The following is a 25198-nucleotide window of genomic DNA, read 5'->3' as shown; positions in this document are numbered from 1 at the left end:
CGTAATGCCCCTTAATTTCCTTCTCCCTCCCTCCCCACCCATCTTCCCCAACCCCTCCCCTTTGGTAACCACTAGTCCCTTCTTGGAGTCTGAGTCTGCTGCTGTTTTGTTCCTTCAGTTTTGCTTTGTTATTATACTCCACAGATGAGTGAAATCATTTGGTACTTGTTTTTCTCCACCTGGTTTATTTCACTGAGCATAATACCCTCTAGCTCCATCCATGTTGTTGCACATGGTAGGATTTGTTTTCTTATGGCTGAATAGTATTCCATTGTGTATATGTACCACATCTTTATCCATTCATCTACTGATGGACACTTGGTTTGCTTCCATATCTTGGCTATTGTAAATAGTGCTGTGATAAACATAGGGGGGTGCATATTTGTTTTTGAATCAGGGATCTTGTTTGCTAGATATTCTTTTTTAATTCAGTTTTTTAATGAAGTTATTCTGAAATAAGTGTATGTTTTAATTTTTAGAGCTTTTTGACAACTACATGCAGCAAGATGCCCATGAATTCTTAAATTATCTACTAAATACAATTGCTGATATTTTACAAGAAGAGAGAAAGCAGGAAAAGCAAAATGGCCGTCTACCCAATGGCAACATTGACAGTGAGAATAACAATGGCACTCCAGACCCGACATGGGTTCATGAGATTTTTCAGGGAACATTAACTAATGAAACCAGATGTCTTACTTGTGAAACTGTAAGTATATCAAAAAATTTTGCATAGAACAAATTTAATTCATTGTATGTTCTTAGAGAATGAGGATGAGCGATGAATGTTGTAATTCTTAAATTCTTAAGTATAGTATAAATGAATGTTAAAGGTGTACTTGTCAGTTGAAAGGAATCTACCTATACTTTTTCAAAATGCTGGTTATTAACAGTGATTACCTGATGTGACAGAAAAATACTTACTGCAGTTTGAACTATTTGATTTCATTTGAACATAGGAGGCTGTAGAGCCATGTTCTAGAAAGTCTATGTCTTAGTTAAGCTCATATGAAACATAGGTCAGGGAGGTATGTTTATTTTTTTGTTCTTTTCCTACAATTATGTTTATTTTTTATGGTTGGAATAAAAGCTAAAGCATACTGTATATATTCAAGAAGGGGCAAATACCCACTTGCTGGGTACCGTAAAGATGGGCAGCAGGGAAGAAGCTTGAGAAGTGACAGCAGTGTTACGAGTAGGACCAGATAACCCAGTGCTCCTGTTACAGTGTGAAACCTTGTTACTAATTTCTCACTTGAGGAATGAAAGATCGAATTTTACTTAATCAGAATCTATTATCCAGTTTTGTCAGTTGAGCCAGTAATGTCTTTCGTAGCATTTCCTCCCCTTTAGTACAAATCCGGTTCAGAGTTTAGTGGTTTGCACTGTATAGTATCATGTTTTCTTTAGCTTTCTTCAACCTGGAACATTTCCTTCGTCTTTTTTGTCTTTTATGATATTTGCGTTTTTTAAGAATATGTCAACTGATTTTGTCTGATGTTTCTTTCTAATTAGATGCAGGTTGTGCATTCTTGGCTGGAATAATTCATAGTTAATGTATTGGTCCTCTCAGGATATCCCCTCCAGGCGCACAGTATCCATCTGCCCTTCCTGGTGGAATTAATTTCCGCCCCCCATTCAGTGTGTCGTTCAGTTTCTCCACTTTACAATGACTGGCTTTTACGCCCATGTCACTAGTAGGCAGTCTGTGGAGAGACGCAGATATCTTGGTCCTCATCAGAATCTTCCCCAGGAGTTAGAATGCACTGGTGATTTTTACCTGTCCAGCCTTCACTGCGGCGCTGTTACTACTACCTAGTGACACAGGAGAGCAGCGTGGTCCAGTGGAAAAGAGCCCACAAGCAAAAAAAAAGACAAATGTTTTATGATCTTTGGAAGAATAACATTGTCTACTTGTTGATTAAGTCCATTAAACCTACAGTGGCAGAGACTATTAAGAAACTGACTTAAACTGGTTTTTTTTAATTAACAGACTTCAGAAAAATCAAGTGGAAAATACAGAGTTCCCAAATACTTCCTCTCCTCCACTTTCCTCTGTTAACATATTGGATTAGTGAGGTAACATTGGTTGCAACTGATGGGCCAATGTTGACACATTATTATTAACCCAAGTCCATAATTTACAAACTGTACTGTGTTGTCTGTTCTGTGGTTCTCTGTGTTTGGACAAATGTATGATGACGTGTGTATCATTACAGTATCATACAGAGTAGTTTCACTGCCCTGAAAATCCTCCATGCTTTATGTATTCAACTCTCCTTTCTCCCCAAATCCATAGCAGCCACTGATCATTTTACTGCCTTTGTAGTAAAATGTTTGTCTTTTTGAAGCTTGATAGCTCATTTCTTTTTATTGCTGAATTATATATATTCTACTGTATGAACATACACAGTTTTTCCATTACACAGCTTTTCCATTTACCTATTGAAGGGCATCTTGATTGCTTCCAAGTTTTGATAATTATGAATAATGCTGCTATAAACATTCATGTGTTTATGAAAACATGCATTTTCAGTTCTTTTTGTTAGTACTAAGGAACTCAATTGCTGGACCGTTTGTAAGAGTATGTTTAGTTTTGTAAGGAACTGCCTAATTGTCTTCCAAAGTGGCTGTACCATTTGCATTTCTGCAGGCAATGAATGTGTGTTCCTATTGCTTCATATCCTCATCAGTATTTGGTGGTGTCAGTGTTTGCATTTTAGCCATTTTAATATATATGTAGTTGTATCTCATTTTTGTTTGCAGTGCCCTGATAGCATGTGATGTGGAGCACTTCTTCATATCTTTATTTGTCACCTGTGTATCTTCTTTGGTGAAGTGTCTGCTGGTATTTTGCCCATTTTAAAAATCAAGGTTGTTTGCTTTCTTACTGCTAAGTTTTAAGAGTTCTTTGTTTTGGATGCTGGTCCTTTATCAGATATGTCTTATGCAAATATTTTCTCCCAGTTTATGGCTTGTCTTCTCTCTTAACAGTGTCTTTGACAGATCAGACGTTTTAATGTTTTAACTTAAAGATTTTAATTTTAATAAAGTCCAATTTTGTCCTTTCATGGAACCGCATATGGTATTTTTTAAATGCCTTTGGTATTGTATCTAAAAAGTTTCACCAAATTGAAGGTCATCAATGTTCCATTCTCCTGTGTTACTCTTCTAGGAATTTTAGTTTTGCATTTTGTATAGAGGGACTGTACTCCCATTTTCAGTCAGTTTTTGTGAAGGGTGTAAGACCTATGTCTAGATGGCAGATGCCTTTTTTTTTGGACATGTGAATGCCCACTTGTCCCAGCACCTTTTGTTGAAAAGACCATCATTTCTTCATTGAATTATCTTTGCTCCTTTGTCAGAGATAAGTTAACTATATTTGTGTGGGTCTGTTTGTGGGCCATCTCTTCTGTTCCTTCCTTTTTTAAAGCAAATGGTCATCTTTTTGCTTCGGCCATGAATAAAAAGATACGATCTTTAAAGAGAAACTCTGACCCACACCAATGAGCAGTCTTTTGGCTGTTGATTATATGTTGATTTTTTTAAAACAATAATGAGGCATTTGCAGAACAATCATTGTTAGTAATGTAATTTTAATTAATGGAGGACACAGTACTAGTAAATAAATAAAATTCCCTTTTCTAATTACATTTTTTTGGTGAGCCTCTTAGACCAAGTGAAAGAAGTGTGACTTAGTGCTTAAATCCATTAACAGCCTATGAAGATACTTCTGGGTTAGAGTGAGGATGTCTTTGCTCTGTTAATTTGCTGTGCAACCACCAGTTAATTGTAGGAATAGGCATTTAATTTATTGGGCGATGTTTGATTTTGGGAATTGGGTTCAGCACTCACCTTTATTCAGTCTAACCAGCTCAAAGTACTTTAACATGAGCTTTATAGATGTGTCTTATAAAGAGAAATATTATGGTAACTGATTTCCAAACTTTAGGAAGTGTATTACCCAATTATTAGAGCAGGATTTCAGTTGGAATAGTAGGTGTAATCAGAGAATTTGTCAGTTACTTGAATTTTGGTACAATGGAATTTGGTCTCTGTTAAAAGATATGTACAATTCGGCCTTCTTCAATCAAACAAAATAGTTGAATTTGCTTAACATGTTGTGCAGTGAAGCAGTAGGTGAAGCTAGCAAGATAGATTTGGGGCCCTGTGTGCAGGTCTTTGGGATGCCATGCTAAGGCTTTTGAAGTTTATTTTATAGACTGGGAATGATGGGGAGTAAGGGTGAAATGTTTTTGAAAGGGAAAGTGCCAGCCATCTTTGTTTGGTGCTCAAATATTAGGAATCTGATTTGTAACAAATGGATAGTGGTCCTGCCACTGTCCTCACTAGGTCTCCTTGTGGCCTCCCAGGAAGTAAGGGTATCCCCAGTTGGTATCTCCAGCCTGACGTTCTTCACTGAGTTTTAGACTTGTGTCTCTCCAAAACTGGGTGTGACATTTGGACATAGCTGTCCAGCCACAACCAGATATTTACACTTTAAAAAGTTAAATACTGCCTCACCTGGTGATCACCTGGCATCAGCACAATTGTAAACACAAATGTAAGTAGCTCAGATATATCCAGATATGATCCAGAACATCCTCGTACCAAATTTTTTAAGTCACAAAGATGAACATTTAAAATGAAGACAACTAAGGCAGTGTCTGATAACCACAAACCTTTCGAGAAACACCAGCCTCTTCCATCTTTTTCTCTCTTTAGCCTACACATACGTCCCTGCCTCATCTGAGCCCGAGCACACTCTCTCTTGTCACCCTACTCTCTTTCCTATAAAGCTGGGCTAAATATTTTTCCTTAAGCACATCATGTTCTCTTTCCTCTCCCCTTCCTGTCCTTCTCCTGCCCGTCCTTTTCACTGAAGCTTCTGAGACCCAGATCCCTTCCCTTGTAGTGTCGCCGTGCCTTGTACTCACAGTACTGCTGCTTACTCAGAGCTGCATAAGTTCATCGTGTTGCCACAGCTATCACGAGTCAGTGACACTGAGCTTATAACATTGATATATTGAAACAGAAGAGCATTTACTCAACTGGGTGTGTGGTCAGGGTAAGAGGCACAGGGGAACCGAGTCAGACTACCTCCTGTTGCATACTCACCGTGGGTATAGAGTCATCCAAGGAAATAGCTAGGGGAATTGATGTCTGACATTCTGTCCTAACCCAATTCAAATGAATAAGTGTTTTTTATAAGATGATTTACTCATAAGCCAAATAGAACTTTATGTTAGATTTTTTTTTGTTGAGAAATAAAAGGTCTTAAATGATTATAATTTGGCATTTTGGGCTAAATTATTTTCTTAAATGATAAATACAGGTATTATGTCCTTTGCCAAGCATTCTCATTCAGTCTTGGCTTATGTTTTTTAAGAATTAGTGTGTATTGTTTGTCACGCTTTACAGTAACACCAGGATTGTGGAAAGTACTGGAATTTGACACCATTCTAATTTTTGCCAGTAAGAGAATGAGTCACAAGTATACTTGGGGGTTTAACTGTACATGTAAGGAGAGTGACTTATTCATTGTCCTTTGGGATAATCCAAACTAAGTAGTATACTTCTGAATTTGTAGAAAAAGAATTCTTCGTATGCTTACTACTAACAGAATGCATTTAATACTCTTTGGAACAGCAATTTACTGATATTTAAAGAAATCAAGGTAATTTCCTTATTTTTACAGATAAGCAGCAAAGATGAAGATTTTTTAGACCTTTCTGTTGATGTGGAACAAAACACATCAATTACTCACTGCTTAAGGTAAGCGTAGAGTTATTATTTTGAAATTTGATGACCAGCTTTGGTTTAGAATATTTTAAATGAATAGGAATACATGATTTTCTGGTATAGACAAAAATTAATTTCTTCTGAATTCTACACAGGGGTTTTAGCAACACAGAAACGCTGTGCAGTGAATACAAATATTACTGTGAAGAATGTCGCAGCAAACAGGAAGCACACAAGCGGTAATTTTGTGTTTTTGAAATTTTTTAATGATTCTCTGGCACTGGATGTTGTAGATGATCTTTTCCAGCTGAAAGTGATCTGTGAATATAGACACTGAGTAAAATTTTATCACCAGCAGTTAAGGCTCATTAAGTAATTGCTAGACAAATAATTTTCAATTCTGTACCCTCAGGTAATTTTCTCCATTTAGTGATCGTTTAATAATTATAAGCCAGTTCAGTTAAAACGCTTGGCTTTGCAGCTTTCCTGGTTGTGGGGTCTTTCTCCTCGGTGAGGCGGGATAAGGGAGAAAGTGCTCTCCCCACCCCGCGCTAGTTTCTGCTGCTCCCACATAGGATTTTGTACCCTCTCTTGGTGTATCATTATAAGGACTGGGTTTTGGTATGAAGGAATAATAGATCATAATCATCTTTGTCATTTTACTTTTTATTTTGAAATGCTTTCAAACTCAGAGAAAAGTTGCATGAATGCTTTTTTGCCCTAAAGCATTTTGAAAGTAAGGCTCTGATGTGGTGTTCCGCCATCCCGGACACTTCTGTAGCTCCGTCCTGCCCGCAGGAGGTTTTCCTGTGCACCAGATCCGTCCACATCAGGACAGTAATGCTGTCAGGTTACTGTTGTGGAGACTTATCTTAGTATCACCAGATGTCCTGATAATGCCCTTTTTTAGAAAAAAAAAAAACCAGTCCAGAATCACATATTACATTTAGTACTCATGTCTCTTTTTACATTTGGAACAGTTCCATAGTCTTTTCTTGACTTTAGTAATCTTGTCACTTGAAAATTACAGATTAATTATAGACTGTCCCTCTTTGTGTTTGTCTCATGTTTTGTTAAGATTGGGGGCAGGTCATGCTATTTTGGGCAAGAATCTCACAGGAATGATGTGTGTTCTTCTCATTGTATCCTCTTAGGTGGTACATGATTTGATTTGTCTCATGTGTCAGGGGTCCCCAAGACCACTCCCAGATTTGGTGAGTCACTAGGAGGACTCACAGGACTCAGTATACGTGGTCGTCCTCACAGCTAAGATTTGTTACGGGGATGGTGACAAAGCACAGTCAGCAAAGGGGGAGCCAGGGGTGCTTCCCAGAGTCCTAGCCCAGTGGAGTCACACAAGACACACTGGATTCCTGCAGCATCTGATGTGATCACGTGGGAGGAGTGGCATCTGCCAGGAAGCTCATTACAGACTCAAGGTTTTAACTGGGAGCTAGTTATGTAGCCACCTCTGCCTAGCACATAACCAAAGTTCCAGACTCCCAGATGAAAGCAGGTATTCAGCACAGACCGTATGGTTTCTTTAGGCAGTTCAGGCACATTGAGACAATCCTGTCATTTAGGGGATGGTGGGAACACTCCACAAGTCCAGGTTCCCCAGTGGTAACTAAGAACTGTCCTTACAAGCAGGCCTTCGTAAGGATAGTCTGACTCCTGCTGTGTTCTCTCTCTCCTGCCCAGCCCACCGAACACCTGATAAAGGTGCTGCTGTCTGCCAGAGTTCTTCACCATTTAACTCAGCTCTTCCCCATTTGTAATTCAGAAATATTTTGTGTGCAGCTATTTTGAGATCTTACCTGTTCCCACTCGTTATCAGACCTTTGGGTGTTTTTCATGTGTTAAATCTCACTGAGGACTCAAGGATTCTTCCTGTTCTATTCATTGGGTGAGGATCCATTACCGTTCTTACTTATTTCCATGGTCAGGTTATCCCCAGTTTGCCAGAGGAAGCCCCTTCAAGCTGGCTCCTGTGTCTGTCTGACATGTCCCATCATTCTTGAATGCTTCTTTACTTGTTGGTGCAAAACGTCCCCGGTTCATTTTGTACTTTACTTGCCCCACCCTGTTACCAGCCATTTCTCCAAGGAGCCCTGTACCCTCTTAGGGGGAGAATGATGTTTAGAAGCCAGGATCTTGGTGTAGGTCTGCTCACTGATGTTGCTGATCCTGAGCCTTAGTGAGCAGAGCTAGAGGGTGTGCGTGTGCATGCGTGTGCGTGCATGTGTGTGTGTACATATATATGACTATACATACTTACATCTGTACCTATTTATCTTGTCTGTTTATCTGTCTAAATTGAAAAACCATGACCTGACAATGTTATTTCCAGTTTCAGCCAACACCATAGGATTCATTCTAGCTTTCTCCCTTTTAATACTTATAATTATCTGACAATAAAAATTGGCTCCCATTGTCCTTATGTATTTGCTTATTTGGTCACTCTGTAGGTAACCAGCCTTGCCACCCACTGCCTACACACACACACACTATTCTCATACGGACGTGCTCCTCTCTCTGCTGGGCTTTCCTCTCCCCTGCCTTAGCAGATGTCTGCCTTCTATGGCCCCATCTCATGGCTGAACTGCAATGGTTCATGAAGGGAAGAGGAAGAACTTAGATTTTTAAGTGATTATATATTTGTTTTTGTTTTGGACACAAGCATATCTATTAGGAAGGGAGATGTTTTTGGTGATGGACACAAGTAATTGAAACAGATTGCTCATTGTTCCCTTTCATTAGTGCACATGATTGGAGCACCCCAAATAAGTTTGGTTAGAAGCATGGGGACTGATATATTAGATTAATCCTAAAAATGTTAGAGAAAGCACCTAAGACTACTGGTTAAGGAAGGTACAGTCAAGGACTAAATGTAGCAAAGAGGACTACCACTCACAAACTTTATTGGTTGCACAGACAGGCCCATCTCTGAGCATGAATTCATTTTCACATACAAGGACAAGTAACCATACCTCAGTAACTAGCTATGGTCTGCAAAGTCAAGTTGTTTGTTTTGAAGACATTCGTGAGGCATCCACATATTTTAATACAGTATTTAGTGTTATATCTTTTATTAAATCACATGAGGAATATATAGTATTTTTGTAAAGAAATGAGAAGATACAGGTGAATATAAATCAATTAAGAACATTATTCATAAAAACACTGTTAATATTTTTGTATATATCCTAGATTTTTAAGTTGCATATGTATTTACACAGTTCTTAAAATGGAATCAAACTTGTGTGCAGTTTTGTGACTTTTTTCACTTAGTAAATTACAAACATGTCAGTGAAAGAATAGTTTCACATCACTGTTAAAAAGTTGCTGCATAGTATTTTTGGACATACCATTATCTACCAATCCTCTAAATCCAGCAGCTTAGATTGTTTCCATTTCTTTTCATTGTTACAGTGCTTTGATTAATATACACATACACACCCCACATGTTTTCAGATAGTTGATAGAGAATTTCTGTAGGATAAATTATGTGTAAGTTCATGGAAAGCAATATAGAAATTACCTATTTTCCATTAGGATTTAGTATCAAGCCTTCAGTTTGATACTGGTCAAGTCATTTAATCTTTGTGAGTCTCATTTTAATTAGTTGACTTCTAAGGTCCCTATCAGCTCTAAAAGTCTATAGTTCTAGTCTCACGGTAACAGAATAAGATTGTGTTGGATATTCAGATCATAATTCTTATTAAAGAAACAAATGTCAATTTGACTTAAAAAGGTTTCAACATGGATGAAGAAAAAACCACATGGTCATCTCCATGGATACAGAAAAAGGTTTTGATGAGATTTAACATACATTTCTGATGAAAACACTCAACAAACTAGGAATAGAAATTACCTCAGTGTATTGAAGGTCACAGCTACCATCATACTCAGCAGTAAAAATCTGAAAGCTTTTCCTCTAAGATTAGGAACAAGTTAAGGCTACCCACTCTCACCACTTTTATTCCACATAGTATAGGACATCATAGCCGCAGCAAATAAGCAAGCCAAAAAGATAACAGGAGACCCAAATCGGAAAGTAAGGAGTCCGATGATCTCTGTTCACAGATAACATGATTGCATGTATAGAAAACCCTAAAGATTAAACAGTAAGAACAACAAAAACCTTGTTAAAGCCAATAAATTTGGCAGGGTTGCAGGATAAAAAATCAGTACATGAAAATCAGTTGCATTTCTTTACACTAACAGTGAACAATCTGAAAAGAAAACAAAGGAACTAATCCCATTTATAATGGCATAGGAAAGAATAAAATACTTAGGAATAAATTTAACCAAGGAGGCAAAAGACTAGTACACTGAAAATTATAAAGTACTGCTGAAAGGAGATATGTATAAATAATTTAAAGATAACCTGTGTTCATGGATTGGAAGACTTAATATTGTTAAAATGATCATACTACCCAAAGCAGTCTACAGATTCAATGCAATCCCTATTAAAATCTTAATAGCATTTTTTGAAGAAACAGAAAAAAAAATCCAAAATTCACATGGGGAATCCTAAAGCCCCCCAGATAGCTATAACTGTCTTAAGGAAGAAAGTCAAAGCTGGAGGCCCCTCACTTCCTCACTTCAAAGCATCTTACAGAGCTACAGTAATCAAAACAGTGTGCATTTGGCATAAAGACAGATACATAGACCAATGGACCAGGCTAGAGAGCCCAGGAAGAAACCCTCACTTACATGGTCAGTCTTCAACAAGTGTGCCAAGGCTACACAATAGAGAAGGGATCGTCTCTTCAACAAGTGATGCTGGGAAAACTGGATATCCACATGCTAACGAATGAAGCTGGATCCTTACCTTATACCATATACAAAAGTTAACTCAAAATGGATTTAACACTTAAACATAAGACCCGAAACTATAAAACGCCTAGAAAATGACATGGGGCAAAGCTTCATGACATTGAATTTGGCAATGATTTCTTGACTATGACTCCAAAAGCATAAACAACAAAAGTAGAAATAGGTGGTACTATGTCAAATTTAAAAATGTATGCACAGCAAAGGAAACAATAAATAGAGTGAAAAGACATGAATGGGAGAAAATATTTGGAAGCTAGATATCTGATAAAAGGTTAGTATCAACATATGTAAAGAATTCCTACAGCTCAAAAACAAAAACCAAATCACCTGATTAAAAAGTGGGCAGAGGACTTGAGTAGGCAGTTCTCCAAAGAAGATATAAAAATGGCCAATAAGAATATGGAAAGATACTCATCATCACTCATTGTCAGGGAAATGCAAATCAGAACCACAATAACGTATCACTTCTCAGCAGTTATGATGGCTGATATCAAAAAAAGAAAATATAACAAGTCTTGGTGAGGAAGTGAAGAAATTGGAACCCTTGTGTATTATTGGTGGGAATGTAAAATATGGCAGCCACCATGGAAAACAGTATGGAGGTTCCTCAGAATATTAAAAACAGGATTACCATATAATCCAGCATTCCCGTTTCTAGGTATGTATCCAAAAGAATTGAAAACAGGATTTCAAAGAGATATGCACACTTCTGTCTTCATTGCTGCACTCTTCACAATAACCAAGAGATGGAAGCAACTTAAATGTCTATCAGCAGATGAATGGATTAAGAAAATGTGGCATATACATCCAGTGGGATATTATTCAGCCTTAAAAAGGAAGGAAATCCTGTGTATGCTACAACATGAATGAGCCTTGGGCACATTATGCGAAGTGAAAGACACAGGTCACAAAAAGACAAATTCCACATGATTCATTATATGAGGAGTCTAAAGTAGTCCAATTCTTAGAAACAGAAAGCAAAATGAAGGTTACTAGAGCAGTCATCTGTGGGGCAGGGAAAAAGGAAGCCCAATGTGTATAGAGTTTCAGTTTGCAGTATGAAAAGGTTCTACTAGAGATCTGTTACACAGCAGTGTGCTTATAGCTAACACTACACTTAAAAAAGGGTTAAGAGGGTGAAGTTTGTGTTGTGTTTTTTTTAACTAATTTTAAAAATGCATGTGGTTTGACTTTGGTTCATGAAATATCTATATATTTAATATGAAGACAATGTCTTGAAAAAAATTACAGTGGAAACACTGAAGAATGATTTCTGGAAATGTTATTAATATGCCATAAAATAAGTATTACATAATCAAATGGATTTGCTGTATAATAAAATTTCCTCAAGAGAGGAAAAGAGATGGCAGTGTGAGACGTGAGACAATAATCTCCTCCCAAAACCACATATAATACAAAAGTATAGCAAATACAACTATTCCTAAGAGAGTGACCAAAAATAAGATTAGACCAGTCAGTCTACATCTGCAAAAAGGGAACATATCACAGAAAAGGGTAAAGTAATAAAACCGTGACCCGGCAGGACCCGAGCACTCCCCCAACCCCGGTTCACTGGCGGAAGGAAGAGAATCAGAGTTGGGAGGGAGTGGAGGCCCAGGACTGCTAAATACCCAGCCCTAGAAATCTACGCTGGTGCATGGTGCTCTTGAGATTAGAGGGGCTGAAAACCAAAGTCAGAGACTAAGGCTGTGAACAGGTTCCCGCAACCAGCTGCCCTGGGACAAAAGAAGGGCAGGTACTTTGAAAGACTTCCCAACAGTGAGAGGGCTGCTAAAGGACAAGGATTCAGGAAAAGGAACAGGTGGACAAAATCATCCTGGCACACTCAGCCCAGCAGATTGGGAACTTTCAGGAGCTTCAGGTGCTCCATCCCCCTGGCTGGCAATGCAATTCCAAGGCCCCCACCACAATAAGCAGTCTGCCACTTCTTCCTCCATGCTGGCACCTGTGCACAAACATGCTGCCCCCACCATTGCTTCAAACCAGCCAGAGAGCATCCCTGCCTACAGCAACTACACGGCTTAACGCAGAGGCTGCTCCCTGCATGCAGCTCACTGGCCCTGACAGTGGAGATAGGCACTGTGGCTGGGAAGCAGGAAAGGGCTCTGTCCTCCTGGCAGGTACTGGTGCTGCTTGCCTGTGACCCCCCACTATTGCTCCAGGCCAGCTGGAGGGCAGCCCCAACTATGGCAGCTTAGGGCCTTAATGCAGAGGCTGCTTCCTGCACACAGCTCATTGGCCCTGACAGCACAGGCAGGCATTGCAGCTGCAATGCAGAAAAGGGCTTGCTCTTTAGGGTAGGCACTGGCACCACTCCCCTGCCACCACTACCATTGCTCCAGGTACTGGGCAGCTCTGAAGAGCAGAGCTTCTGGGCATTAGAGGGTGGTGCCTACACAAACCTAATATTTCTCACTATCCAATAGGATTATGAAAAGGCAGAAGACCCTTGTTCAATCCAAAATCCCTCAAACACCAGAAAGAGGGCTCAGTGAGACCAAAATCACCAATCTTCCTGAAAAAGAATTCAAAGTAAAAGTCATAAGCGTGCTATTGGAACTATAGAAAAATACTCAAGAGCTAAGGGACAAATTCAGGAGGAAGGTAGACACCTTAAAAAATACAGTAGCTGAAATGAAGCATGCAATATAGGGGTTTAAAAGCAGATTAGATAAAGTAGAGGAGACAGTAAATGGGATAGAAATTAGAGAACAGGAATACAAAGAAGCTGAGGCATAGAGAGAAAAAAGGATCTCTAGGAATGAAAGAATATTAAGAGAACTGTGTGACCAACCCAAATGGAACAATATTCACATTATAGGGGTACCAGAAGAAGAGAGAGAAAAAGGGATAGAAAGTGTCTTTGAAGAAATAATTGCCAAAAACTTCCTTAATCTGGGGAAGGAGATAGTCTCTCAGGCCATGAAAGTGCAAAGATCTCCCAACACAAGGGACCCAAGGAAGATAACACCAAGACATATAATAATTAAAATGGCAAAGATCAAGGACAAGGACAAGAGTATTAAAAATAGAAAAAAGATCACCTACAAAGGAAACCCCATCAGGCTACCATCAGACTTCTCAACAGAAACCTTACAGGCCAGATGGGAGTGGCATGATGTATTCAATACAATGAAACAGAAAGGCCTCAAACCAAGAATACTCTAACCAGCAAGATTATCATTTAAATTTTGAAGGAGGAATTAAACAATTCCCAGATAAGCAAAAGCAAAATTTCCTCTTATTTCCTCATGATGTGTATTGTAGACTCTGAGAAGACACACAGAATATAATAATTTCATCTCTTTATGCAGCTTTTGCACATATACTCCTTTAATGTAGCATGCCTATTGAACCATATACAATACAGTCCAGGAAAAATACCAGCTTGGTAAATGTGGATGTAACAGTCATACACTTGTATGCAGTGGGAGGATAAAAGTATATGGATGGAAGTGGAGAAATGTACTGGCAGAACTGGAATGAGAGAGGATTCGATGGCTGTTTCGGATGGTGCTTTCCTGTCCTGGGCATCGGGGTGAGGGTGGAGCCCCAGATTGAAGAGCAGTATTTCTGCCGCTCCTCACTGAGAGAGCAGCGTGGGATGTGAGTGACAGTGGACTGGTTACTGAGCCAGCCTCACTGGCTCCTTGCCTGCACGTCTGTCCTCTTGCCTCCCTGTGCTCTCCCTTTATGCCCCATGCAGCTTAGCCCACTTCCAGGACCAGTCCTATCCTTAGGAGGCATTGAAGAAGATGCATGCAGTGCGCGTGACTCAGCATTGCGTTGTCGTGGCCACACATCCATCTCTTATCTTCCCTAGATCTGGTAATAGATAAGTCTTTTACTCCTGAGATCAGGTTCTTCCCTTTTGCTCCATTTTCATTTCATAACTAGGTCCATGTCTTACCCTCCTGCATCCCGGTCCTGGTCATGGTTACCTATATAGTTAGTGTCATGTCAGGAGCTTTTTAGCCCAAGAGGTTTATTTGCCTTATACTCAGCATCCTCAGGCACTCATTGCACACACAACCTACCTTAGTTCATTCAGCTGCTGCCGCAAAATACATAGACTGAGTGGATTATCAACAATGGGAATTTAAAGTTGCAGAGGCTGAGAAGTCAAGTTGCTCGCATGTCAGGTAGGGCCCTCTTCTTGGTTCATAGCCAGTGCCTTTGTATCCTCACGTTGTGCAGGGTCACCAGCAGGCTCCCTGGGGCTCATTCGTGAGGGTCCACTCTCATGACCTAGGCCCCTCCCAAAGGCCCTGCTTACTAATACCACCATATTGATTGGGCATTTGGATTTCAACATGGGATTGCAGGGAGGACACAAACATTCAGACTGTAATCATCCTTCATGTCCCAGCCACCCCACCCCATTTAGAATCCTGAATCTGACCTGTGTTTCTAGTTGTCTGGGTCCTTCTGTCTTCTGACAGGTTGGCGCTGTCTGGCTGAATACCTGGAAGCTTCTCCAGGTGGGGCTCGGTCTCTGCCCCATCCTGGTTGGGCCTCATCTCCCCGTGCTGGAGGCCACCGTAGCCATCTGGTCTCACTTCCCACTCAGTGCTCTCAGTCTCAGTCACAACATTGTGCACCTCCTCTCACCCCATGGTGTCATTTGCCCCACTTAGTGCTTGTTGACCTACAGTTGATAAGAGAACAGAATTTTATGTCCTACTTTTCTGTGTGGTCACGACTTCTCTACTAACAGAATTTTAGCAAGTCCTTTGGGCTTGTGCTGAGATGAAATTACTCTGTGGCAGAGTTTGCAACTTAGTGCCCTCTGGGCCATATTCAGTCTAGACCTCTTTGCCTGACTCACATAGTCAAACAAATGGGAAATTTTACTTAAAAAAATGTTTTCTAGCTATTCTTGAAAGAAAAAGAAATCAAAACAGCAGACAGCATTACACTGGGCCTACCTCTGCTGGTGCCGTGGCTTTTCTGCAGTGAGTGGGTGGTGCTCAGTTAGGGGGTGGACGCAGACACGGCCATTCACTTTGCACCCCCTCTCCTTGGAGTGCTTCCTCTCCTGGCTCTTATTCAGAGGACTCCCCTTGGGCTACTACTGGAAGTTTCTGGGAATTTCTTTCACCTGTGACCCTTGACCCATAACTGACAGGTGGAGAAGAGAATGCAAGCCCAACCACCTTGCTTTGGACTACAGAAATCTGCAAGGAAACTCATTGTCTAGGGGATCCCTGTCCGTCTAGGTTGAAGCTGCCATCTGGGATTTTCCCATCCATTGACCCCCTTACCTGGCTTCCTCTTCTTCCTGCTTCCCTTGCTCTGCCCAGGGAGCACTTCCTTGATAAATCTTGGGCAGATAACTTGTCTCCGTCTGTTTCTGGGGAATAGGACCCAAACTAGGCAGGCAGCATGTACTCCGTTATCACCATAGTCCCACCACCCATGGCTTCTGCAGTCACTGAGTTTGTAACCTGGACTATAATGTGGGCAGTGCATTTTTGCTGAGAAAAATATTCTAGTCTACTGGTTCCTGGTTTTATGGCAAAATGTTAGGTTGGAAGAGGACATGGTAATTTTGACCAGCATTGTTGATCACACGTTTTCTGCAGAGATATAAACTTTCTGGAGGATTTAGGTTGGGATAAGAATACTTTTCTTTAGGAGGAGAAATATGCTATGTTAATTTTTGACAATTCCCTTGCATTTTTGACAATTCCTTTGTTAATTTAGGAATAATAAAGAATCTTTTATTTTTATAGTGAATTAACATTTAGAAAGAACCTTAGGAAAAAATCATTTAGTGTAACTATTACATTGTCTCCAAGTGGGGTTTATTTATTGCTGGATTAAGTTTGCTAATGTTTTATTGATGATTTTAACATCTGAAATATGAGGGATATTGGTCTATAGTTTTATATCCTCGTAATCCCTTTATCAGGTTTCAGTATTGGTTTTATGCTGCCCTAACAAATGAGTTGGGGATCGTTTTCTCCTTTAATGAGTTTGTAAAAATAGGTATTATTTCTTTCTTAAACATTTTATAGAATTCACCAGTTTTGTGACTTGGTCCTGTTGTTTCCTTTAAAGGGGAGGCTTTTGATTACATAACATAAATAGAGGGCAGTTGAGATTTTTCCATTGTTTCTTGCTTGAGTTTTGGTAAGCTGAGTTTTTTTTTTAAGGCATTTGTCCATTTCATCTAAGTTAGCTAATACAGTGTTATTCATAATATTTCCTTATTATCTTTTGTTTTTAACCTATTTTGAAATGGTGTGATGCACAGGAAGTTGTAAAAGACAATACAAGGATAGCTGAAGAGTGGTCCTGTGTACCACCTTCTCTCAGCATCTTTTGAGGATAGCATCTTACATAACTATAGTACAATATCAAAGCCAGGAAATTGACCTTGGTATAATCCATTGACCTTACTCAGATTTCACCTCATGTACATGTATGTATGTGTGTGTATACTTCTGTGCAATTGTATCACATGTAGGTATACGTAACCACCACCGGAGGTATGACACAGAACTGTCCCATCTCTCTTGTGCTTGATATCCCCTTTGCTACACTAGTTGCTCCATCTCTATAATTTTGTCATTTTGAGAATGTTACGTAAATGGAATCATGCAGTTTGTGACCTGAGATCTTTTCAGGTAGTTGCATGTATCAATGATAACTTACTTTTTATTGCTGAGTAGTATCATGGTGCTTTGTTATCCTTTTTATATCTGTGGGATCTACAGTAATAGTCTGTCTTTGATTTCTGATATTGCCTATTTGTGTTTCCTCTCTTTCTCTTTGATTAGCCTTGCTAGATTTATAGCTTTAGGTGCTGTGAACCCCTGTTGCTTTTGTTTTCTTTTTAATTGATTTATGTTCTTTCTTTCTGCTTGCTTTGGGTTTCATTAGCTCTTTATTTCTAGCTTCTTAAGTTGGAAACTTAAATTAGTGCTTTTAAATTCTTCTTTTTCTAATATAAATATTTTAAAGCTATAAATTTCCCTCTAAATGCTGCATTGGCTGTGTTCCCACATTTTGATATGTTGTATTTGCATTATCATCTACTTCAAAATCTACTTTTATTTCCCTTGTGGTCTTTCTCTCTGTCCCATGGATTATTTGGAAGTATGTTGGTCAGTTTCCATATTTCAGGGGTTTTCAAGATATTTTTTGTTTTGTATTTTTTTCAGAAGACATATTCTGTGATTTTAATCTTTTGGAATTTTTTTAGACTTCTTGCATTGTTCAGTACATTGGTTAATGGCCCAGTCATACTTGAGAGGAATGTATATTCTGCAGTCTTGAGATGCAGTGCCATAAATGTTAGTCAGATCCATAGTGTGGTGGTTCATACCTTCACTGATCTTAGCAATTTTTTCTTAGAGAAGTCTGTTAAGGGCTTCAGGTGCAGTCATCTGTTTATTTCTTTAATTCTGGCAAATATTGAAGCTTTAGTATTTGGAGCATACACATTTGAAGATTTTATCTTTTTGATGAATTGTCTTCTTTATTTATGGAATATTCCTCTTTATCTCTAATATTTATTGTCTGATGTTAGTATCATCCAAAGTTAGCTGACTTTCTTAGTGATTGTCTTTTTCCATCCTGTCTTTTTCATAGTTTTAAATTATAATAAGATACTATCAAGAAGGTAAACACTTCTTACGTTAGAGGGCAGAATGGACACACCTTATTGTTTTAAAGATGTAAAGCAAGAAAATGTATAACAGATTCATTCAAATTTTAATTATTGTGTAGTGAATGAATGCCGTTAAATTTTTTAATAGAAATTGATTTATAAGTCAGTTTACAGAAGATTAAAAATCAATCTTTAATTGAAGCTAACTATAACTTAAAAGGAAAAAACTATTCTCTATTATCCCACTTTTTTGTCAAGATATTTTGTCTGTTGTAGAAAACATTGCACGCTAAGACAACTTTTTTTCTTTAAACAAATGAAGGGATGAAAGCACCCTAATGTAACCTCTCTCCATACAAGTTTGAATGGAATGAAAATCAGAATCCTATAAATTCTTTATTGTATTGGTGGAGTTGGTGTTTAGAGCAGGAAATCACCTTGTTTTTCTTCAGCTACAAAATGTACAAGATGAATTTCACACTTGCCACATGTGTGTCCGGGCAGTTTTCTTCTTTTCTGCCGAAATCATTTCAATATGAGGAAGAAATTATAATAGTCTCTCACGTCTTTGAAATATGACTCCATAGATGTTTTTGCTTGACTTTACCGTGTTCATCCCCACAAGTGTTTGGCTTCTTTGTGGGAGCTGACAGTTCCTCCTCTGTGGGGAAACCCTGCTAGTAGGATTCATATCTGTCGTGTCAACTAAAAATTTTATAAAGAGCAATTAGTATTTCCTTTTTGTCCATTTGGACTTTTTTCCCTTCTGCTCTTGCTTAATTTCTAAAAGCACATTTTTCCTAATCACCAGGCCGTCTGTCTTTTTCTTATTCTGATCTTAACTGACACCATCTATTACACTAATATTTGTTTAATGCTGAGAAAATTCTCTGTATCTGCACTGCACTGGAAAATTTTCAAAGGATGCTTTGTTGTTTTAGAAGAGTTTGCTTTAGCAACTCTATATGAGGTTTAATTGAATATCCAATATTTAATAGTTGGATTATTATATTAAAATTTTAAATCTTTTTACTTTAAAAAAGCATTTTCCCTTGCCATTTAGAAACTTTCATCATTAACGTTGTTTGAAGTCATATAGCATTGTTAACATTTGTATTGTAATTTATCTCAACATTTCCTTTTCTTGGATAGTTAGGATTTTCTCAATTTTTCATGATATAAAATAAATACAGGAGTGACTTTTTCTCAGAAGCCTTATAGTTAAGGTTATATTTAATTTAATTTTTAGAAGTGGGATTACTGAGGCAAAGGCCATAAAGTTTCTTAATTCATATTGCTAGATGGCTTTCCAGGAATGATTAAGTGTTTACATTTATTTTCAGTAATGTTTTTTAAAGGCCATGTTAGAGTAGTAAATATTGCTGGACTAATCAGCTGCCTGATACATTTAGGATCTGTGGAATGCAGATATAGTATAATGCTGTAATATGATTTTTTTCCACTTCATTAGAGGCAATGGCTTATAGTAAATTTCAGTTTTTAATCAAGAAAAGTATTTTGCTTCATCAAACATATCCAGAAAGGATTCAGTTCTGCAACATTTGTCAAGATCATTTGCAAGGCATCTTGCTAGATAGTGGAGAAATAAAATGAAAGAAATGATTTCTACCTGCCAAGAGTTCAGACCCTAGAAAAAGACAAATACCCAAAATCATGTAAATATTTTACAGTGTAATAAACTGTACCTATATAGAGTAAATCTATAAAGTGCTGATGGGATATTGAAGAGAGCAGTAATTTGTGCCAGAGGGTATCACATTTGAGCTGAGCCTTTAAAAGAGTAGACTGTTGTTGTATGAAGCATAGGCGCAGAGGTAATCTCAGGGAGAAATAGCATTTAAGGGCATTAGATTATTGAGATGGGGAAGGATAGCTGATGTTTCTCAATCAAAAACTTAACTTTGAAATTTCCAGATTATTTTATTCCCTTTCTAGAATACATGGAGTCATAATTCCTAATATGGAGGTATTTCTTATCCCTGGCAAACACTTTTAGAGAAATGGTCTGTAATGTTTTCCTGAGTGTCTCCTATTCTCAATCTGTTACTGAATTTTGTAGAATGATAAAACAAATGGACTTCAGACTCCACTCACATCCAAAGGAATTGGCAGCTTTAAAGAACTGGGTTTTCCTCCACTAGTCATAGGTATCGTGCATTTAGCCTTATAAGGACCTATATTTTGGAAATAAAGATTTTTTTTACAGGGGTCTGATGCCATTCCATCTGTTTTGGGCCCACATCAAGTTCTGGGTCAAATGACAGGATTTGGTGATAATGGGTAGGGTGAGGTAGTCTTAAGACGTTTGGAGCATTCCTTTGCCAATATAGAAATAATTAGTAGAAATAGTAAAAGTGGACATTGCTGAATCTATTAAAACTGACCATTAACTAATCGATTCATAAAGTTTGATATTTCTTTTAAGGACATGGTGAATGTCTTTCATGAAATTTCATTTTCATGTTTATTTTAATAGGATGAAAGTTAAAAAACTGCCTATGATTCTAGCTCTACACCTGAAAAGATTCAAATATATGGATCAACTTCATCGATACACAAAACTTTCTTACCGGGTAGTTTTTCCTTTAGAACTCCGTCTCTTTAACACTTCAGGCGATGCGACCAATCCTGACAGAATGTACGACCTCGTGGCCGTGGTGGTTCACTGTGGAAGGTAATGGTGGTGGGGGACCCTGGTGAGGTTCCAGGTCAGGGGCGCAGGGCGTGCTCCAAAAGCTTGCGGGGGCCCAAGCACCCCTGTCCCAGGAGGTTCTGATCCTGCAGTGCTTTAATATCAAGAGAAGTTTAGTCCAAAATGGGTATTTCAGATACATTTTATTATTTCCTCCTTACAACTTTTATGTACTAAAATATTGCCTTGATTTGGTTTTTATATATTATTCTATATGAGAACTTTAGAGCCTCTTACTTTTTCTTCTTTTGTGGTTGTTGATAAAAGTGCTGCTGCCTAAATAGATCTTGCAAAATAGATTTTCTGAGATCAGTTGCATATATGTTCATCATGTTAACAGTTGTGAAAAACATTTAAAGTGGCTTTGAAAATAATCTTCAAAGCAAAGTTTCTTGATTTTACCAGTCAACGGGTTGATTTCCTGCTAGCTGATGTAGCATGGTATCTCTGAATTCATAAAATAGCTCAAACAGTTTTCAAACTACCAGAGCATCATATGATCAAAATTTGTATTTGGACCATACAGTCTTCACTGACTGTTTAGAATTTCTTGTACTAATTTAAAAACAGAGCACTTACCTGTTTTCCCCTGCTTTGGGGGAAACTTGTACTAATGACATGTTTTATCCAACTAAAAAATAAAAATAAAAATATCCCAGCCTTTCATCTTGAGCTTTCCCCCTCAGCTTTCTGCTCACATGTGTCAGGACAGCAGGAGGGAGGGAGCTGCTTCTGGGACAGTCTCCGACCGCTACCGTCCCTGTCAACCTAGCTCTCTCTTTTCCTCAGCAATAATCTTTCTTCCATTTTTGGAGCATTCTAAAGTAAGAGTGATGGCATCTGAAGGAGGAGAATAGTGCCAGGTAACTTTAAGAACCGTGGTGTAGTGACTCAGACCAGAGGGTTTAGGGTCACAGGAAGCTGGCAGTCAGTTCTAGTTCTGCCATTTATGGCTGGTGTGACTTCCTACAGAACTCCTTGCATGTCAGTTTCTCTTCTATAAAATGCAAATAATATTAACTGCCTCACTGCATTGTTAGGATTAATGGAGGGAAATGAAAGTCACTTAGCTGCTGTCACTGTTTTAGTAACAATAATAATGTTATGTTACCTTTTCACACCCTTACTAGACCCTTCTTTATTCTCTTCAAATTCATTGTCAGTTGTGCTCTATTTAAATTATGCTAGATCTTTTGGAATTGCTCTATTTGTAAGATCTTGAACTCTGAGATTCCTGAGCAAAACGAGGGACCCACCTGCTCCTTGTTCTTCCTCTTCTGTCCCCATAACTGCTTCACGCCTTCTTCCCTCCCTATCCTGTGCCTTCGAGACCTTTCTTCGGGTCCTCCTTGGCGCTCTTCCACCCAGTCTCCATTGGGTGGTGGGCCTCTGTGTTCACAGAACTGCTATGCCTGTTGCTGTCCGTAATTACCGCTCTGTATTATGTCGTGTTTATCTGTGTATGTCTGTTTCCCTTATGGGCACTTCTTGAAATAGGACATAACCATTAATAAAAGAGTAATAATATTTTTAAACCTCTTTAAATTTTTTATTTCATTTATCAGATGTATTTGTAGTTCGGTCTCCTGTGAGGATATAATGGCTGTACGTTTGTCTGCATCTTTCAATGGTCACGCAATCTCATTTTTCAGCGTGTCTTTGCCAGTCCAGCTTGCTGTTCTTGATCCCTAGTGTCTGGCATTTAGTAGATTTTCAACAATTGTTTGCTAAATTATTAAATATTGCATGTTAAGCCTATCTTGACCCCAACTCTACTGTGTACAGACCTTTCTTGATTCCTTAGCCCTTCTGTCATCTGTCAAAGTAGATGAAGTCGCTCCATTTTGCTACCCCTGTAGCTCTGCTTTTACATCCTATTTTGCCCTCTAGTGTGATGTTGGAGTAGTTAGCTACTGTACTGACAGTGTCTTCAAGTTGGTGTCATTCTAATCCGTGCAATAACCAGCACAGTTATGTGCACACAGCACACATCCGAGTGAATGGAACTGAGCATGCTTGTGTTCAGAATGCAAATCAGTAATAAACAGCTCCTAGGTATAAGTTTATGAGCCTTAGCCCTTCATCTAATTATTATTTCCGTAATTAGCATTTGTCTACCATTCTTCAAACTGGCTCTGTGCAAAAGGAAAGAGCTGCCTAACCTTGGCTGTATTGTGCCTCCCTTTTCAAGCCCACCCCCTCCTTCCCTCTCGGGCTCTGTTCCTCAGCCTTGCTGTAATTTTTCTTTATTTTCACCCCCTTAATTTCTGCTTTAAAAAATTTTTCCCCTCTATAAACACAAGATTCTTAAATGGATCCTATAGAAATGGAGAAAATACCTATTTTAGCATTAATAGCTTTTATAAAAAAGCTTTAAGGTATTTTCCTCTGTAGTGAAAAAGTACTCTTGTTTGTGTCATTTTGTCACTTAAGATATTCATCTCACCTACAGGATCAAAGGATCTGAGACCTAGGAGACATAAAAGGAAGTTTATTCTATTATCTGAGGTTGCTACTTTAAAAGTGTATTTACTGTAAAGAACAATTTGTGTTGAAAATTATTTCAAATTCTAAAATATCATAGTAAAATTATAATTTAACAATAAATTATATATACGCTTTTATAATGAATCATACTTAAGGTGAGAGAGGTGAAAATCTTTGCTGTGCCCATTATAAAGCAAATACTGTTTTTAAAGCAATAACCACCTATATTTTTACATATGTCTAGATTTCTGCTTGCCAGATTTGCTTAAATTGTGGTATAAAAGCAGTTATAATAATTAGTGGTGCTAAGAACTGGGTACTTAAAGATGTTATTAACAAAATGTAATTTGCTTCTGAAGAAGTTTATAAAGCTTAAACTTCATTTCAGAACCATGGGTTTGGTATCTTTGCTTTTTTAAGCAGCACATGGGTTATTTCCTCAAGAAAAAAAAACCATTGCCAAGGGAATAAGAAATACTACATGTGTTTTATAGTTTAATTCAGCATGTGCTGGCTCCTCCCTCCAAAAATAGTAGAAAACTTTATTTAAATCTTTGATATAAGCAAATTGAAAATTATTTCAGAAAACAATAACAAAAATGATTTCAAAGACAATAAAGAATTTTAATAGTATAGCTTTATATAAATAGAGTACTGGTTATATCTCACAAAGTAGAATACTAAATACTTGATTTTAAAATCTAATGTCAGTTCAAATCAATTTAACCTGATCTTTTTGGGAAAGCATACATAAGGAGTATTTGAATCTTTTTCAGTTTTCTTTAGAACATAAACTTCAGGGCATAGGGGAGTAATTTTAATAGACACTGTATGAAATTAACTTTTCTTTTTGTTTGTTTTAGTGGTCCCAATCGAGGCCATTATATTGCAATAGTTAAGAGTCATGATTTTTGGTTGTTGTTTGATGACGACATTGTAGAAGTAAGTAGTTCCCTAATTTCTTATGTTTCTTCTAAGTTGTATGTGTTTCGCTCTTTATTTTTTTCTGCCAGTTTCTCATTCATAGATGATAGGTGGTAACTATCAGACAAATGTCTGGGCCTTCAAATTATAGTTCATTTCCTGCTTCTCACTTCCTAATATTGAATCCCAATGCTTGATTGGTCAGCTAACCTTTAAAGTGTTTAGAATAAAGGAAAAACTTGTAACAGCAGAGCTAGTTCTTTAAAAATCCTTTATTATTACAAAAATTATTGTGCTATAACATGAATACAGTAAAGTACTCAAATCTTAAGCAACAACTGCAAATTTTACATGTGAATGCACATGTATGTATGTCGTGCACACACATGTGTAACCGCCATCCGGGGTAAGATTTCCCACATCCAGCAAGCTCCCTTAGCCCCTGGCCTGGTCAGTGCCCACAGCTTTCCTCCCTCTGCCCACCCTTCCCTGGAACATGCCGCTGTGACTGGTGGGTCCTGCCTGCGTGTGGGGTGTAGCTGGGCTCATCCAGTGTGATTTCCGTTGGGGCGACTCTCTTCGCCTATTATATTTGTGCAGTTCATTTTTGTGGCCTGTAATTGGCAGTTCTTTTCATTATGTGACTTTCCGTTATAGGCATATACCAAGTAGAGATTTAAGTTTTTGTCCATTATTGACTGTGAGAAATAAAACTGTCTTGATTATCTTTGTACAAGTGTTTTGCTGGAAGTATGCATGCCCCCTTTTTTTCTTGGGAATGTATTAGGTTGGACCATATGGAATTGCCATTTTCGTAGGTCCCAAATGGTTGCCCGTGGTTTCACGTAGTT

General features: G+C 38.3%; 1 protein-coding gene across 3 annotated transcripts in view; it reads left to right on the top strand.

The window, feature by feature from the left end:
• USP12 (ubiquitin specific peptidase 12) overlaps positions 1-25198 on the top strand; it is a 104507-nt gene that overhangs the window by 75832 nt on the left and 3477 nt on the right. For all 3 annotated transcript variants that reach the window (XM_037003912.2, XM_037003914.2, XM_073228497.1), the window contains 5 exons: positions 480-709; positions 5699-5775; positions 5898-5981; positions 20721-20918; positions 24287-24365. In XM_037003912.2, coding sequence (XP_036859807.1) covers positions 480-709; positions 5699-5775; positions 5898-5981; positions 20721-20918; positions 24287-24365 — 668 coding nt within the window. The remainder of the gene's footprint in view (positions 1-479; positions 710-5698; positions 5776-5897; positions 5982-20720; positions 20919-24286; positions 24366-25198) is intronic.

The sequence above is a fragment of the Manis javanica genome, chromosome 1 (assembly GCF_040802235.1).
Source record: "Manis javanica isolate MJ-LG chromosome 1, MJ_LKY, whole genome shotgun sequence".
Taxonomy (NCBI): domain Eukaryota; kingdom Metazoa; phylum Chordata; class Mammalia; order Pholidota; family Manidae; genus Manis; species Manis javanica.
The sequence above is the reverse complement of the archived record's forward strand: the minus strand, read 5'-3'. Positions and strand labels throughout refer to the sequence as shown.